Source organism: Ambystoma mexicanum, chromosome 7q (assembly GCF_040938575.1).
Source record: "Ambystoma mexicanum isolate Mex_15411 chromosome 7q, UKY_AmexF1_1, whole genome shotgun sequence".
Classification (NCBI taxonomy): domain Eukaryota; kingdom Metazoa; phylum Chordata; class Amphibia; order Caudata; family Ambystomatidae; genus Ambystoma; species Ambystoma mexicanum.
Window position 1 is genome coordinate 156,300,759 of NC_090941.1, and position 14,711 is coordinate 156,315,469.

At 46.8% G+C, this 14,711-nt stretch overlaps 1 protein-coding gene across 1 annotated transcript in view; it reads left to right on the forward strand.

Annotated features, from left to right (window-relative positions):
• CFAP47 (cilia and flagella associated protein 47) overlaps positions 1 to 14,711 on the forward strand; it is a 3,369,192-nt gene that overhangs the window by 722,254 nt on the left and 2,632,227 nt on the right. The window contains exon 24 of the mRNA XM_069639370.1: positions 228 to 387. Coding sequence (XP_069495471.1) covers positions 228 to 387 — 160 coding nt within the window. The remainder of the gene's footprint in view (positions 1 to 227; positions 388 to 14,711) is intronic.

Genomic DNA, 14,711 nt, shown 5'->3' on the forward strand with positions numbered 1-14,711 from the left:
TTATCTTTTGGAGTAACTGGATTTCTCTGTATTCAAAACACACTTTGGATACAAAAGTAATAGGATATCTTGAGTAATAATACATGGAACAGAGCAAACCATTAGAGGTCTTTAGAAGAAAACTTCAAATATGGTTGTTGTTAACTGTATGGCTTTTCCAGTGCAAAGGTTTTAGGAATGCACTACAGCATTTTCTATAATTGCTTGTCTTGCAAACTTTTTTTCAGACTCTGGAACTGCACAACACGTCGAAGCGTAGAGTGACTTGGAAGCTGGACCTCGATCATGCAGGGAAGAGTATGGATGCAGGGGTTTTCAGGTTCAGCAGACGGTCTGGATATCTTGATCCAGGTCAAACCATAATAATCAACATTTGCTTCTGCCCACGTAAGCAATTGTCTATCTTTTCATAAAGATTTAAGGTTGCAAGTACCCTTGTTGGCATATTCTGTGTCCTGTACAAACTGCGAGTAGCCTATAGATCACCAAGACATCTGATTAAACTGCTTTATATTATAAAGTGGGTATATCTTCCACACATTAAAGTGCGCTTGTCTACATCCGTAAAGCAACATATCAATCTTATCAATAACTGGATGTTGTTGGGTAAGCAACTATTGTACCGTCGGCCGAAGATGGCACATATATGTTGTCTGGTCAATATGTGAATAGTGACACACTCGGAGGGCCATTAAAAAAATTGAAATAGCTTGTCACCTCACTTAAACTTGGTTATCTCAATCTGTTCTGCTGCCCTCATGTCTTCTTGCCACTCACAGTAGGGGAGCACAATGGGATGGCACTGCATGCAAGGAAGCCTTTCCCTATAAAGCTAACGTGACCGGCTTGGGCCATGCCCTAGGTTAGTTGGTGAGCAGAACAGACCTTTCAAGGAAAGAGGGTGAGACAAATCCGGTGGTTGAAGAGATGCTTGTAAATGCACAGAGCAAGAAGAAGGTGGGGAAGCTACATGGATTTCCCTCCACATGTAATAAAAGGTTTTAGGCAAAAAGAAAATTAATTCTACCCTGTAACCACAGCATCTAGACTACGGTCTGGTCATCTCAAATTAGAGCAGTCTTTTGTGGTTCACGTTTTTCATAGTCCAAGTGTACATTAATGTCCCAGCTCAGTGCCTTAAAACTGTTCTTGATTTGCTTACGAATTGTCATCACTTTGTTTTATGCACCTCAATAATGCCTTCACTGAGGAGCATACAGGTCTGATATACATTGGCGTATGGGCAAAATGACCCTTCTGACCTCTGTTTTCAATTTTGGATGGTGATTGACTTGAGACTCAGAGCTCCAAACCTCTTCCAAGTATTGGATGTCAGACCTCCTCTGTGGCATGGAATCCATTCCATATAACCCATGACTTTTGTACCTTTTCCTTGGAGATTCTGAGCTTGACAGGGGTCCAAGTCCCAATGTGGGCTGCCAAGGACATTAGTTCATGAGGGCAAGGGGTGGAGTTTGTACACTGTGGTGTTTAAAACCTTTTTTAGGAAGGTAATGTGAAGGCATCATGAAGGAGACACAGGCAACAGGTTCAAGATTGTTTCTCAAAAGGTTTTAGTAACTTAAAAGGCAGGATTGGAGTAAGGCATAACTTGCCATATGCAAAGGTGGGATTTCCCTACCTAAAGAAAACTAAGGATAGTCTGTGTCAGGAAGTCCGAATCAAAAGTCGTTTTGTGTCCAAACTCGTCTTCCAGCTCTTGGCTTGTAATCAGCTCCCCCTTCCCAAGTTCAAAACATTTCACAATTATCAGGATTCCCTTCCCTCGAGCGTTCAAATCTTCCAGCTTTTCAAAACAACACATTTCCTTGGAACAGTTCCCTTCACTTTTGTTATCAATTCTTTTCACTGGTTCACATAGGTAAGTCTGTTTCTTGACTTCAACATCACATAAGCAGTTGTTGCAAAACACAAGTTTCTTTGTTTACTTTCATTGGATCTTTCCATAGAGGGGATCCCTCGGTGTAGGAGCAGTTGTTGGACCACACCGTGGACCATTTACAGGTCACGCAACCAACCCCTATGCACTTTCTTACACTTTCTATATTCTTTTTAGCAGTGTTTTTTTTAGTATTAATGCTCTCCAAAAATGGGTGGCAGTAAATTGGGAGACAGCAGAATGTAATCCGGCTGTGAATTAAAATCTGACCAAAAAATACCACCCTTCCAGTAGTGACCCTGACTACCTATCTAAACACCCAACTCCAGAAAGCCTGGTGGTGCAGAGAGCTACTGCTACTTTCAAACAAGCAGATTACCCTACCATCCCTCCAGATAAGGATGACAAAAGAGTAGATGGATGGGCAAGGAAAGTATTTTCTGCAGGGAGTATGGCCCTCAAATCAGCCAACACCACATGTGCCCTTGCGAAAATCTCATTCACTCTATGGGACTGTATTATCATGGTGGCAGAGCACATTCCCAAGGGGGAAGAAAGAGACTGGTTCTTGGCCATAAATAGAGATGGCAAAGAAGCCATGTGTTAGTCTCGTCAGTTGGGTCTGAATTCTGCTGACCGCATCAGCAGAGCCATGGCTATTAGCATCATTGTACGCAGATTTGCTTGGTTGAGGAAGTTGGATTTTGCACCGGATGTGCAATCCAGACTCCTCAACATGCCCTTTGACGGGTCTCGCCTTTTTGGCAGCAAGGCTGACGAGAACCTTGCAAATTTGCAGACCTCAAAAGCGGCAGTCATATCTTTAGGTGCCGCTATTAGGCAGCCTAAGCCTTTTTGCCCCAGTGGACAACCTTGGAGGGGTAGATCTTTTCGCTACTACTCCTCAGTTGAAAGAGCGAGAGGAATGGCTGGCCAAAGAGGCCTAAGAAGATTTCCTCATGGTGGACGGGGGAGGGGTGCAAAGCCAGCTCAAGCAGGGGCATATTTACCATCTGCCACTGCATTAGCCACCTCAAAACCTCTGAGGTCTTGAGTCACAGTTTACCAGTGGGGGGCAGACTGTCTCAGCATCTAGAAGAATGGCTAGGCATTACTTTGGATGCTTGGGCATTGTAAACCATTGCCCACGGGTTCTACCTTCCTTTCATTCAAAGACTTTGGAGCAATCCACTGGGGAGCCACTATTTAAGGATTCCAGATCCTCTCCTTCTGCAGGAAATGTTGACCCTGCTAGAGAAAGGCACTATAGAGCCAGGGCCTGTAGCAGAGAGGAATAAGGGATGGTATTCTCCATATTTCCTAATACCCTAAATGGACAGAGGGCTGAGCGCCATCTTGGACTTGAGATACTTGAACAAATTCCTCAGGAAGGACACGTTCAGGATGGTCACACTTTCCCAAATCCTTCAGGCCCACCAACTCCAGGATTGGGTGGTGTCATTGAACCTTCGGGATGCTTATTTTCATGTGCCAACCCGTCTCAAGCACAGAAAATACCTGAGGTTCACTGTTGGCTGGTTCTCATTATCAGTTTTGAGTTCTGCCATTCGGGCTGACCCCCACCCGAAGGTTTTCGCCAAACTGATGGCGGTTGTAGCAGCGAGTCTCAGGAGAGGGTGGGATTCAAGTCTACCCCTACCTTGATGATTGGCTGATCAGGATGCGTTCTCTCGAACAAGTCCTGGATCATCTTAACGTCACCTGCCACTCTCTTCACAGACTGGGCTTCTCCCTCAATTACAATAAGTCCCATATGACACCTTCTTAAAAGCTCCAGTTTATTGAGGCTGTACTGGATGCATCCTTGGGAAAGAGCTTGCCATCCGAGGTGAGGGCTCAAGCCATTCTACAGATGGTCTCCAAATTTCAGAGTGCCCAGAGTCTACCGGCCTTCGATTGTTTTGAGGTTGCTCGGCCTCGTGGCATCCTGCAATTTTGTAGTGCCAGAGGCTTGCCTGGGAATGAGATCCTTTCTATGGGCCCTTAGAACTCAATGGTCCCAATTCTCAGGAAAGATGTAGGTCCTGCTTTAGGTTCCAAGCAGGGTCACGCAGGATCTTCGGGAGAACCCTTTTGGCAACCATGGCCGGAGATAACAGTAGTGACGGACACCTCTCTCACAGGGAGGGGAGACCACACCAACTATCACAGTCAGCGGTTGTTGATCTCCATCGGAGTCCAAACTACATATGAATCTTTTGGAGCTAAGGGCAATCAGACTAGTGCTGAAGGCCTTTCTGCCCTCTGTGTGTGGAAAGAATGTCCTGATAATGACTGACAATACAGTGACCATGTACTACCTCAACAAGAGAGAAGGTGTTCGGGTCACTAGCACTGTTGCAGAGAGGCAATGCAGTTCTGGTACTGGGGAATTCAAGAAGGAATCCCTCTATCAGCAGTTCACCTAGCCGGAGAAGAGAACACAGCGGTGGATGCTCGGAGCAAGCAGAGCACAGTCTCCCACAAGTGGGAACTAGCTCAGGAGGTTCTTCAAGAGATCCTCACCCTTTAGGGAACCCCTCAAGTAGATCTGTTCGCGACTAGTGTCAACCGGAAGTGCGAACTGTATTGCTCCAGGGAATTTTCCCCAAGAGGAGCACTAGGAGACGCATTTGTGGTGGACTGGGAGTTTCCACTCCTGTACGCGTTTCCTCCAGTCCCTGTCATTCCTCACGTGATCAGGAGGTTGAGAAAGTTCACAATCCTATTTGCCCTGGATTGGGCCAGGAGGATGTGGTACCCAGACCTTCTAGACCTGTCCATCTGCCCTCCAATACATCTTCCTCTAAGAGAGGACCTTCTCTCGCGAGAGGAGGGTCTGGTTCTCCATCCAGAGGTCAAAACACTCAGCCTTCACACATGGTTTCTGAGAGACTGAGATACAAGGGTTGTGACCTCCCGGATAACGTAATGGAGATTTTTGACTGTTGCCGCTTGAACGAACTCTGCAGCTGGTGCAGGGACAAGAATGTAGACCCTTTTCTGTGCAAAACACCTGAGGTGTTATCCTTTCTACTATCCTTAGCCCTTCATAGTTCCAACCTGGAGCCCCAGTTTGGCTATTTAACGGCGCTATCCATGTTTAAGCGCTCGTCAGAAGAATGTTCATATTTCAAGATTCCACTGGTGACACAATTTTTAAGTGGCTCGCCAACGTGCCCCCTGTGTGCCCCCCAGGTCACCCATCTCCCTTCCACGTTCCAGTTTGGGACCTTAATCTGGTACTATGATTTCTAATGTGTGCACCCTTTGAACCTTTACACTCATGTTCATTAAGGTTGTTAACTTTTAAAACCATTCTCTTGGTAGCTCTAACCTCAGCCGTAGAGTGAGTGAATTGCAGGCACTATCATCCAAGCCACCCTTTACTATCTTCTATTGGGATAGGGTTATTCTGAGGGTTAAACCTTCATTCTTACCCCAAATCATTTCTGATTTTCACGTAGGGCAGAACATTGTTTTACCTTCTTTCTATTCCCCCACCTCATCCTGGCAAGGAGGATGAGAGGTTACATAGATTGGAGCGTGGCGGAGCTCTTAGCTTTTATATATCTAGGCTATCAAAACTTAGTATTGATGATCAGCTTTTCATTGGCTATACAGGCCATAAACTGGGTCAGGCTGTTACAAAACAGCCCTAATCCAGGTGGATAATTCTGGCAATTTCAAAAGGCTAGACTGGCTGGCAAGGATCCTCCTGAAGGGTTAATGGCCCATTCCACTAGAGGCATGGCTACCGCTATAGCCCTGCAAAGGGGTGTACCGATAAAGTATTTGTGAAGTAGCAACATGGTCTACTATTCACACGTTCACAAAGCATTACTGCTTGGATTCTTCCATAGGTCAGGATTGGAGCTTGGAAAAGCAGCTTGATTCAGTTCATGAAAACCATTAAAAGCTAAATTCTTACTCCCACCACCAAATCTAATGCTGCTTTGGGAGTCTATCAAAGATGAGGAATACGTGGGAGGACAGAATCCATTTGAATGAACAAGTTACTTACCCCTGGTAAGCAACATTCGGCTGGATGTTCCTCCCACGTATTCCTCATCGACCTCCCAACCTACCCCACAGTAGAATTTGCCATGCTATTACAGCTTTCGCTCCTTCAAAGTTCAGTAGGTCAATTCCGTGGTTATGCAGGTATTTCTACTGTAAGAAAAACAGAACTGAAGCCAACGGGCACTGAGCGTGCTATATATGCCTACAGTGACATCGAGTCGACTGTATCGATGAAGAGCGCCCTCTGTCGAGAATAAACTTTTCTGAGGCAGATGAAGCTGGATATCGAATATCAAAGATGAGGAATATGTGGGAGGAACATCCAGTCAAAAGAAAGTTACCAGGGGTAAGTAACTTGTTCTTTGCCCTGTGCAGCATTCAAAAGTGCTTACAATGTCTTTCATTTCGTTTGGTATTCAAAGGCACCTGTTTTGGCATTCAAAAAGCGCTTATTCCAACTTTCAGTTTGTTTGGCATTCGAAAGTGCTTGTTTCCAGTTCCCAGAGCGCCCTGGTATGAGTGTTTCCCTGTTTTCACTCACCAGTTGCATGCACCAGCTCCCTCAGGTTTCTTTCCATTCTCTGCTCTACTTTCCTGCTTTTAATAGCTCTGCTCTTCCCTGTTGTGGCTACAGAGAGCACTGCTTGCTCTCTCATGGAGTCCTATGGCTACTGGAAGTTATTGGCACCCCACAGCTCCTGATGCGTGTACCTAACCGGGTGTAACGCTCACCTGGTATCCATGGGGACGCCACTCAGCCTGTTTGGACCTCCTACGACCTCGACCACTTCCCTGGAATCTGTTCGACTGGAGACTGGGCCTTAAACACAGGATTGCCAGAGTTTAACTCGATTGTCTCTGCTTGCTTGACCCCCCCCCCTTTTTCTTGGGGACCAAACCTTCCCCCTTGTCCACTCCTCACCTTGATTTCTTTTGTAGCGCGCTCTCCGTCCTGCCTTTCGGTGCAAGGGTGCGTCGAATGATGCAGGCTCGATGCTGCCTAGTTGCTTCACTGGCGCGGGCCCGACGGACTGGGCTTGCTGTAACTTCAGCCCGACCGGTAAGTAGAACGAGTCTTATGAATTGTCCTCTTGACTCTCGTTCCTTCTATAACGTGTCTCTTCTCCCTTAGGTGTTGGAGATGGCATTGTGCTGCTGAGATGATCCGAGCACTAACGGTGAGTTAGAGCGCGATGCTGCCCGCTCTTCCTTGCATTAACCAATGTTCGTCTCTGTGTCCCTTTCAGGTGAATATCCCAGCGTGGTTGCCAGCTGAGAGGATGAGGTGCAGTGAGTAAGCGCGATGTGCGGTGCCTCCTTATGCTTTCCGTGCTAACCTGGAATGTCTTTTTCCCCTTGCAGGTCGCTGGGATGCTCCAGAGCTGAAGTTACCCGGAGCGGCTTAAATTCAGGTAAGCGTTTGACTCTTCTTACAGTTTTCGAGTAAGCTAAGTTATGCAGAATGCTTACTAATGTCTTTTCTTCTGTTCGTTTATCCTTCCCCTATGTGGCGTGCTGAGATGGAGATGACACTGCCATAGCTGCCCACAGGACTGGAGGAGCGATGGATGGAAGCTGGATGCTCTTCAAGGTAAGTCTAATGATGATGCGGTTCTTGTTCTTGCAGGTGCGCGGGATGCGGAGGTAAGACGAAGGCCTTCAGGAGACCGATCCGAGTACGGTGAGTGTCATGCTGCAGGTGCAGAGAGACGCAAAGCGTGTTTCTCAGCCCGGGCGTGGTTTAAATAGCCTTCAGGTATCCCAGGTATCCCTGGGTTGAACCACACCCAAAAGGCTAGACTGCACACTCAGTTCAATGAACTGGGTTATGTGGGGGCATCCATCTTGCCCACAATACATTACATGTCCAATGCCAAGTGAATCTTAAGGCTGTGTGTGAGCCTGGCGCCACAGGCGTCGGGTCTGACTCCAAGTGGGTCTCTGGGAGGATGGAGAGGCCCTTATGGGTCATGTAGGTGATTGTGGCCTGGCTCCAGCCTGATATCTCAGAGGGCTGGGGCAGAAATCATGACACAGGGGAGGACATCAGGATTTCCAGACCCTCTCACTGCAGCCTCAGCATCTCTCTCTCTTCCCCCCACCCCTCCCCCACACACACTCCCATGCCATCTTTGTGTTGAGTGGGCAGCATTTTTATACAACTTGAGATTGTTAAATGACCGCTGGTGGTGAGTCATTGAGTGCAATTGCCTGACCATGGTGAAACATATTAGCTGGGCATGCCTGGCTGTTCCAATTGAAATCCTCCATAGCCCTCTTCCTCGTCTCAGTACCAGAGTGGATATGGGGAGGTTTAATATAAAGGAAGTGTGCATATCTCTGTGTTGTCTCCTCCTTGTTTTGGTACTTGACTGATGTGTGTCTGCATTAACAATATAACACTGATTTATATTGGTCTCACCCAAATGAGGATTAGTCCTCCTATTTGGTCTCTTCCTCGTCCCAGTGTTAAAGTGATGTTTCTGTGGGACATTTTTGGGGGGGGGGGGTGGTGAAGGGGAAAGGGGCTGACAGTAGCCCACAAAGGCTTGAAGGATAGAGGGTTCATTCTGAAATGGGAAAGGGGATAGCATGTCTCACTTAAGGACATCCTCTTCCCCATTCCCCAAGTTCCCTCCATCCAGCTGATCATCCCTCGCAAATCCACACCTAGGGTCGGGATCCAAAAGTGATGTCCTTTGCCTGGCCACCTGAGAGGAGGATCCAGGGGAAAATAAGTGATGACCCCCTCGGTTCATCACAGTAACCTTGCCTGGATTACTGGAAGGAGCCACTAGGTTGATGATGTTTTTTTTCTTAAGCAAGTACAGCACGATTGTATCGAAAGGGTATGCCCCCCGACTCGGAATATAAAAATCCCATTGCTAGATCTGGCAGCCAGACAATATTCCTATGGAAATGGGATCACTTGTGCTCAGGGCTTACCTGCACGAGACTGCCAGAGGCAGTGCGCCCTAGCCACCTCTAGCCAAAGTGGCTCCTCATTCTGGGCATTTCCCTCTGTGAAAGTCTATAAAGTTTTAATGTGTGTGAGTTTTCAGCCCTTTAACTATTCTCGAAGTAGTCTTACCAGGACTTAACGTTTTGGCTCTAAACTTTTTTTGGATATTTCGAAATCCTATCTTTCTCTATCTCTAGAGGTGGTTTCCCTACCTCAAGAAAACTAAAACTGGTCTGTCAAGAAGTCAGTGGCCTCTAAAACTTTCACCATCCTGATCCAAACTTGTAAACTATCCCTATCACTAAAACACAAAAGCCCACAACAACAAAAACCATAACTCAAGAGAATGCCTCTCATAGTTGAAATGTCTGTTGCTAGGAGAATGCCTCCGTTCTCCTAGCTTGTGAGTTTGACTTTGACCTGAAAGTCTCTTCTTCTTATTCAGTCTTCTCCTTCCTTGCTTTCTTCTCTTAGAGTCCCTTCTGGACAGGGTTCAGAAAAGAGAGAGAGGGGGGGGAGACGAGCCGACTCTTGGCATGATCCAGTGTTGGCACTTTAACAGCCAAAGAGGAAGATTTGACAAAAGACAAACTCCTAAACGTGAGTTATCCTCCACAGTTCTGAAGTTGTCTTTGGAGCACGAGATCTTGGGTGTTTGTGATCCTTCCCCGAATGGGGAAAGAATGCCTTGTTCCTCGCAGGGACAACTTCCAAAGGATGTTGGCTTTTGCTTCCCAGTCTTTTTTGATTTCTGTTTCCCCAAATTACTAAAGTGACGAAAAAAGAGTTCTTCTGCTCAACCGAGGAGAATTCTCCTGGGTAAACGTCTCTGAAGTTTAGGTTTCACAACGGTGCTCAGAAATATCACTGGTCTAGGAGAATGGCTCCCTTCTCCCAGTTTGTAAACTGCTTTTAGCAAATATCTCTTGACTTGGACACTGTCTTTCAATTTGCTGAGGGAGAGACTCCTGAGCTCTCCTCAACTCTTCAATGTGCTCTTGAGTCACTGCAATTTTAGATTCTTCATTGATTGTTTAAGTTCTTTACACAGACTTTGTGTCATCTTTACTTGAACACTGCCCTTCAACTTGGCCCCACTGAGATAAGGAAGAGGCTCCCTGAGCCCTTCTGGACTCTTCAATACCACAGTCTTATAGAACTGACCAGCGAGTTGCCTGACAAAATGATTTACTTCTTTCTTGTCCTTTGGATTCGCCTTCTCAAGATTTCCCAGCCCCTCCCGGTCTTACTACCATTTCCATTACCTTCTCTGAGGGAGCTCGCATCTTGCCACAACCATGCTGTCCTGTTACTGCTTCCACCCGGACATCCGCTCTTCCAGTTCCTTGGTCTGCCCAGACATGGCGCACCATATAGGGGCTCCTTCGCACACGTTCCGGTCAGCAGCGGCCTCTCTTCCGCGTTGGATGTCCTTCAGACTCGCAGATCCTCTTGGGACGGACTGACACAAAGGTAAGTCCTTCCTCTCTCTTTATGTTGTATGAGCGATGACAGCTAGAATGTGCATTCAAGTTCTTAGGACTCTTCATTGTTCTGCACCTCCTTCTCGTCTCATTCCCTGTCAAGGAGATCTTAATTAGTCATCCCTACTCTTCCTTATCTCAGTAACTGTAGGGTATTCAGTCTCACATACATACATGGAAGTGTGTGGTATGGAAGTGAGAGACGATAAGGTGGGCCTGATGGATTGAGAGGCGGTAAAGAAAGTGGGTGGAGGGGTCTCGTAGAGCGTTCTCCCAAGATTTTCTCCTTGATCCTCATAAGGGGAGTCTCTCCTCATGTGATCCTCCCGCTGAATACCACCACCAGGGAACTATCGGGTAGCAGCTTCACCTCTCTGGCCTCATGGGCAGGGCCTCCCCTTGGGGAGAAGTGACGACATCTCTGGATGCATCACACTGCTATTCGCTTTCTTTCCCTCCCTGTCCATAGTTTTATTTTCTGTGTATTGTTTTCAAATATGCAAATGGTTTGTGCCTTCTTATCTTTCTTAACTGTATTTATTTACTCTCCCACTCACTTCAACGCTTTATTTCTCCTCGCTTTTCTCTTTTGGCTGTTCCTCGTACCCCCACCACCTCTCCACTCTGTGCTCAGTCCCCCTTTTGCTTTTTTTCTCTCCTACCCTCTTAACATTGGACCACACTCCCTTTCCTCTTGCAGCCTACACTCGCATGAAGCAGAGTGCACTCCACAAAGGACAATCCATTTTTTTACAGTTCAACAAAGTATTAAAAATTATGTACATAGTTGTAAAATTCTGAACTTGGGTAAGAATGGTTTTTGGCTGGTTTTAGCAAAAGAAAACATATTTCAAACCGTCACTCCAGTACTCTGCTCAGTGTTCTTTTAAGCAAGTTAGAATCTTCAGTCATTGATTGTTGACACTTGTTGATTCCTTTGGTGGGTTGACCACTCATAGGCCGTTGGATTGGTATGATTTAGACAGTAATAAAGTCCCACTTCAAGCAGGGAGCGTTCAAGCATAGTATGTTTCACTGCTTCTCCCAGAGGAGAGCATTTCCTAGAGGCTCTGTATGCTTTTTTCTTGGCTCCAGGGATCCTGGTTCTGTTGCCTACCAGCCTGTTCTCATTTTACTTCTAGTTTTTTTTACGTATGCTTGTGACAAAGGGCCCTCAGGCGAGACCTAACACTGGTGTTTACTCTAACTTTCCTCCTCCATGACTCTCCACCTGCTTGTTACTCCTCCCACCTTATCCAACCCACACACCTGTAAGGTGTAGGTTGTGTGTCCCTACCACAGTTTTGTTTTTCCTCCTCCACCCCAAACTGTTCCTCTATCCTTTTTGTGGTTTTCTCACAACTACTTCTCTCACCAAGTCTCTCCCAATCCCACTGGCCTACTTTCATTACCCCTTGATCGCAACTTTCTTCCCATCCTCTCCTCCAGATGTAACCTATATTCAATGTTCTCCTTTGCTCCTTCCCTTCTCCTTCTGATGTGCATCAATCTCTCCTTCTCTACTATTGCAAGGAAAGCATGGTATCAAACAGTAAGACATATACAAGTGATCACAGTTCAAGGGTGTTTATTGAACTTCAATTGGGTTTGAAAAACGCCTATCTAATCCTAAATCTAAAGATTGGAGCGAGCTACGACCATCAAATAGTAATAACGCAGTCCTAATGGTGTCTTGTCAAAATGAAAGGGCATTTTGCCAATCCTTACTTCTAAATAAAAATAGTGTGGTAAACAATGTTATGCAAAAGAAAAGTGCTCAAGAAATGATTTGCCAGGATATTTAAGCCGTTGGCTTCCCTTCCACAGTTTTTCAGCACAGAACAAGGCCGCACACTCGAGCTTAGCACAGTCTCGTGCTACTCTAGCACGAGGGTGCAGTTCAAGACTTGAACATCAGGACCTTCTGTGCAAATGCCTCTTTGTCATTCAAAGTCTCCTATTTCAGATGGCCTGATGCAACACGAAAAAACAGTAAAGTTCCTTTCTTCTTAGGATTTTCACGTATGCAACTTCTCGTTGTGCTGGATGGGATGGGGTGTTCTGAACTGACCAAGCACGGGAAAGGGCAATCTCCTGCCCGTGAGGCATTGACAAAGTTACCTCATGCTCATGCCCACACGGATGATGGGAGTGACATGTATCCTAACCAACGACTACGGCAGGGCAAGCATTGGGATGCATGCACACATTAGATGGAGGGGCACATCCCTCCAGGGTCTCATCCATATGCTCTAGAGACTTTGGCAAAGCCACAGCACAAAAAGCATGGTAAAGAGCACAAAAGGCCCAGGTGTGAGTATAGGGCATGGCATATGAAAAAACACCACAGTGTGACTTAAGTTGCAGAGGACTAATACAAAAGCTTCCCCTTGGCACAAAGTACGGGAGTCCAAATAACGGGGGGAACCGCACAAGAGGCATTTCTATGCTTCTTTAAGGAAATCTCCCTGGGAAGAGATGGGTAAAAAAAAGAGTTCAGTTTCAGGACCCACAACTATTTAAAAAAGAAAACAGCCGTACAAGTTACAGTGTCGAGGCGTGATCCAGTCCAGCGCAGAAGCAGCAAGAACTCCTACCTCCCCTTGGTGGTCTTGGCGCCTGGATTAGGTGAACGCAGGCCACCGCGACCCCCATGGGGAAAGAGGGTTAGGGTCCATGGATTGGATAGGTTGGGGGAAGTGGGAAAACCGGGTTGAGGGTTAGGGAGTGGTTGTGGATAGGTAGAGGGTTCAAGGGAAAGGCATGCTCCTTGGCTCTGTTCTCGATGAGCCTGTTGTCAATTACTATGCTAAAGCTCTGTTTGTACCTTAGCAATTGCATTCACACACACATGCAATCATTTCTCATGCATGCATTATCCCCTTTGGTTGTAAGACCTCACTCAGTTAATATCAGCACTGAGTAGCGTTGAACTGTGAGATTACACAAACTTTTGCCTTTTTGCAGAAAAACACAACGTGAAGTTACATTAGGTCACACACATAATACACGGAAAGGTTTTCTCAAACCAGCAATGTGTTGCCAACGAGTACTTTGCTGAGGCTGCGGCAACCAAGCTAGACAGAAAATATGTTAGATACTTAGACATTAAATAGAAAAGCACTCGGCTCTGGCTTTCCCACTCGTGCCCCGGTGGCCGCCTGTGCAGTCTGTGTGGGCAGCTGGCGCTCCGTAATCAGTATTGTTCCTGATGAAAAAGGAAACTGTTAGTGCGCTCCTCCTATGAGCCGTAGGTGCTCGTTTTTACCAAGATACGAAAATGCCCGCAACAAGCGAGCGAACTGCGGCATGCATCTGAGTTAGTATATGCAGTTTCCCCAATGCGTTTCCCGAACTGGCGGCTGTCAAATTTGTCAACCGCAGTCTTCCCAAAGTTAGTCAACAAGGTAAGTATGCTCCGCAACGTTAGAAAAACAACTGCCACTTATCTTGGGCAACGCCGGGCCAGAGAGTGTTCTTCTAGCAGCGAGGGCAGGCCCTGCGTATGACTTCTGCTGGAGCTCCGCAAGATGCGTCCTCTCGGGTGCAATCTCGAGCGCGAACAAGCGTTCGGGGTTTGGGCATGCGCGGTAGCCTTCTCGCGCATGCTCATTGCTTCGGGCGTCGGCTTAGGCGTCGCCCGAGTTGTGTAACGCTCACCTGATTCCGGTAGAGGCGCCGGTCTTGACTGGGCGTATACCGTATCTTCAAAGGTGATGTGTAACACACGGCTGGCTCTTTGGGCTGGACCTCTGTGCACTGTATGTCTGACTCGAAGGGTAAGATGTCTGCAGATAGAAAATATGGGATTAATGAACTGGGTTATTGAATGTCTCTCTCTTCTTCCCTTTCTCTTCCCCTGTAGAACCCCAAAGGTTAACGCTCTCACCTTAGGTAAGTGAACGCCGTGCTCTCCATCTGCCTCGGGGCAGGGTGCTGTAACCAGTTTCTTCGCTGGATAAGGGGAGCAGGCCTCTTGACTTCAGAGGACTGCTGTCCGTCGTTTACTGCACGAACGGTAAGTTTCGAGTAATTCTAATGTCTTTAAAAGTCTTTAGTAATGATGTCTCTTGTTTTGCAGGGTTCCGGCGATGGCGGATGACGGGCTGAAGTGAGTTGAAGATGGAGCCCGTGTGATGAATAGAAGCGCCTGGAAGCACGTAAGTAAGCGCTTGTTGCCTGCTTCACGATGCGCTCTAACTGTCTCTTTATTTTGCAGGTACAAGTTCGGGGCAGCTGCAGGGTGCCGGAATACCCACTGGGTTGGATGTGGAAAGGAGTAATGGCACGTGAGTATTAAAGTTCCCCAATGTCTTTAAACGCACCTTGTTTTGTCTTTCAG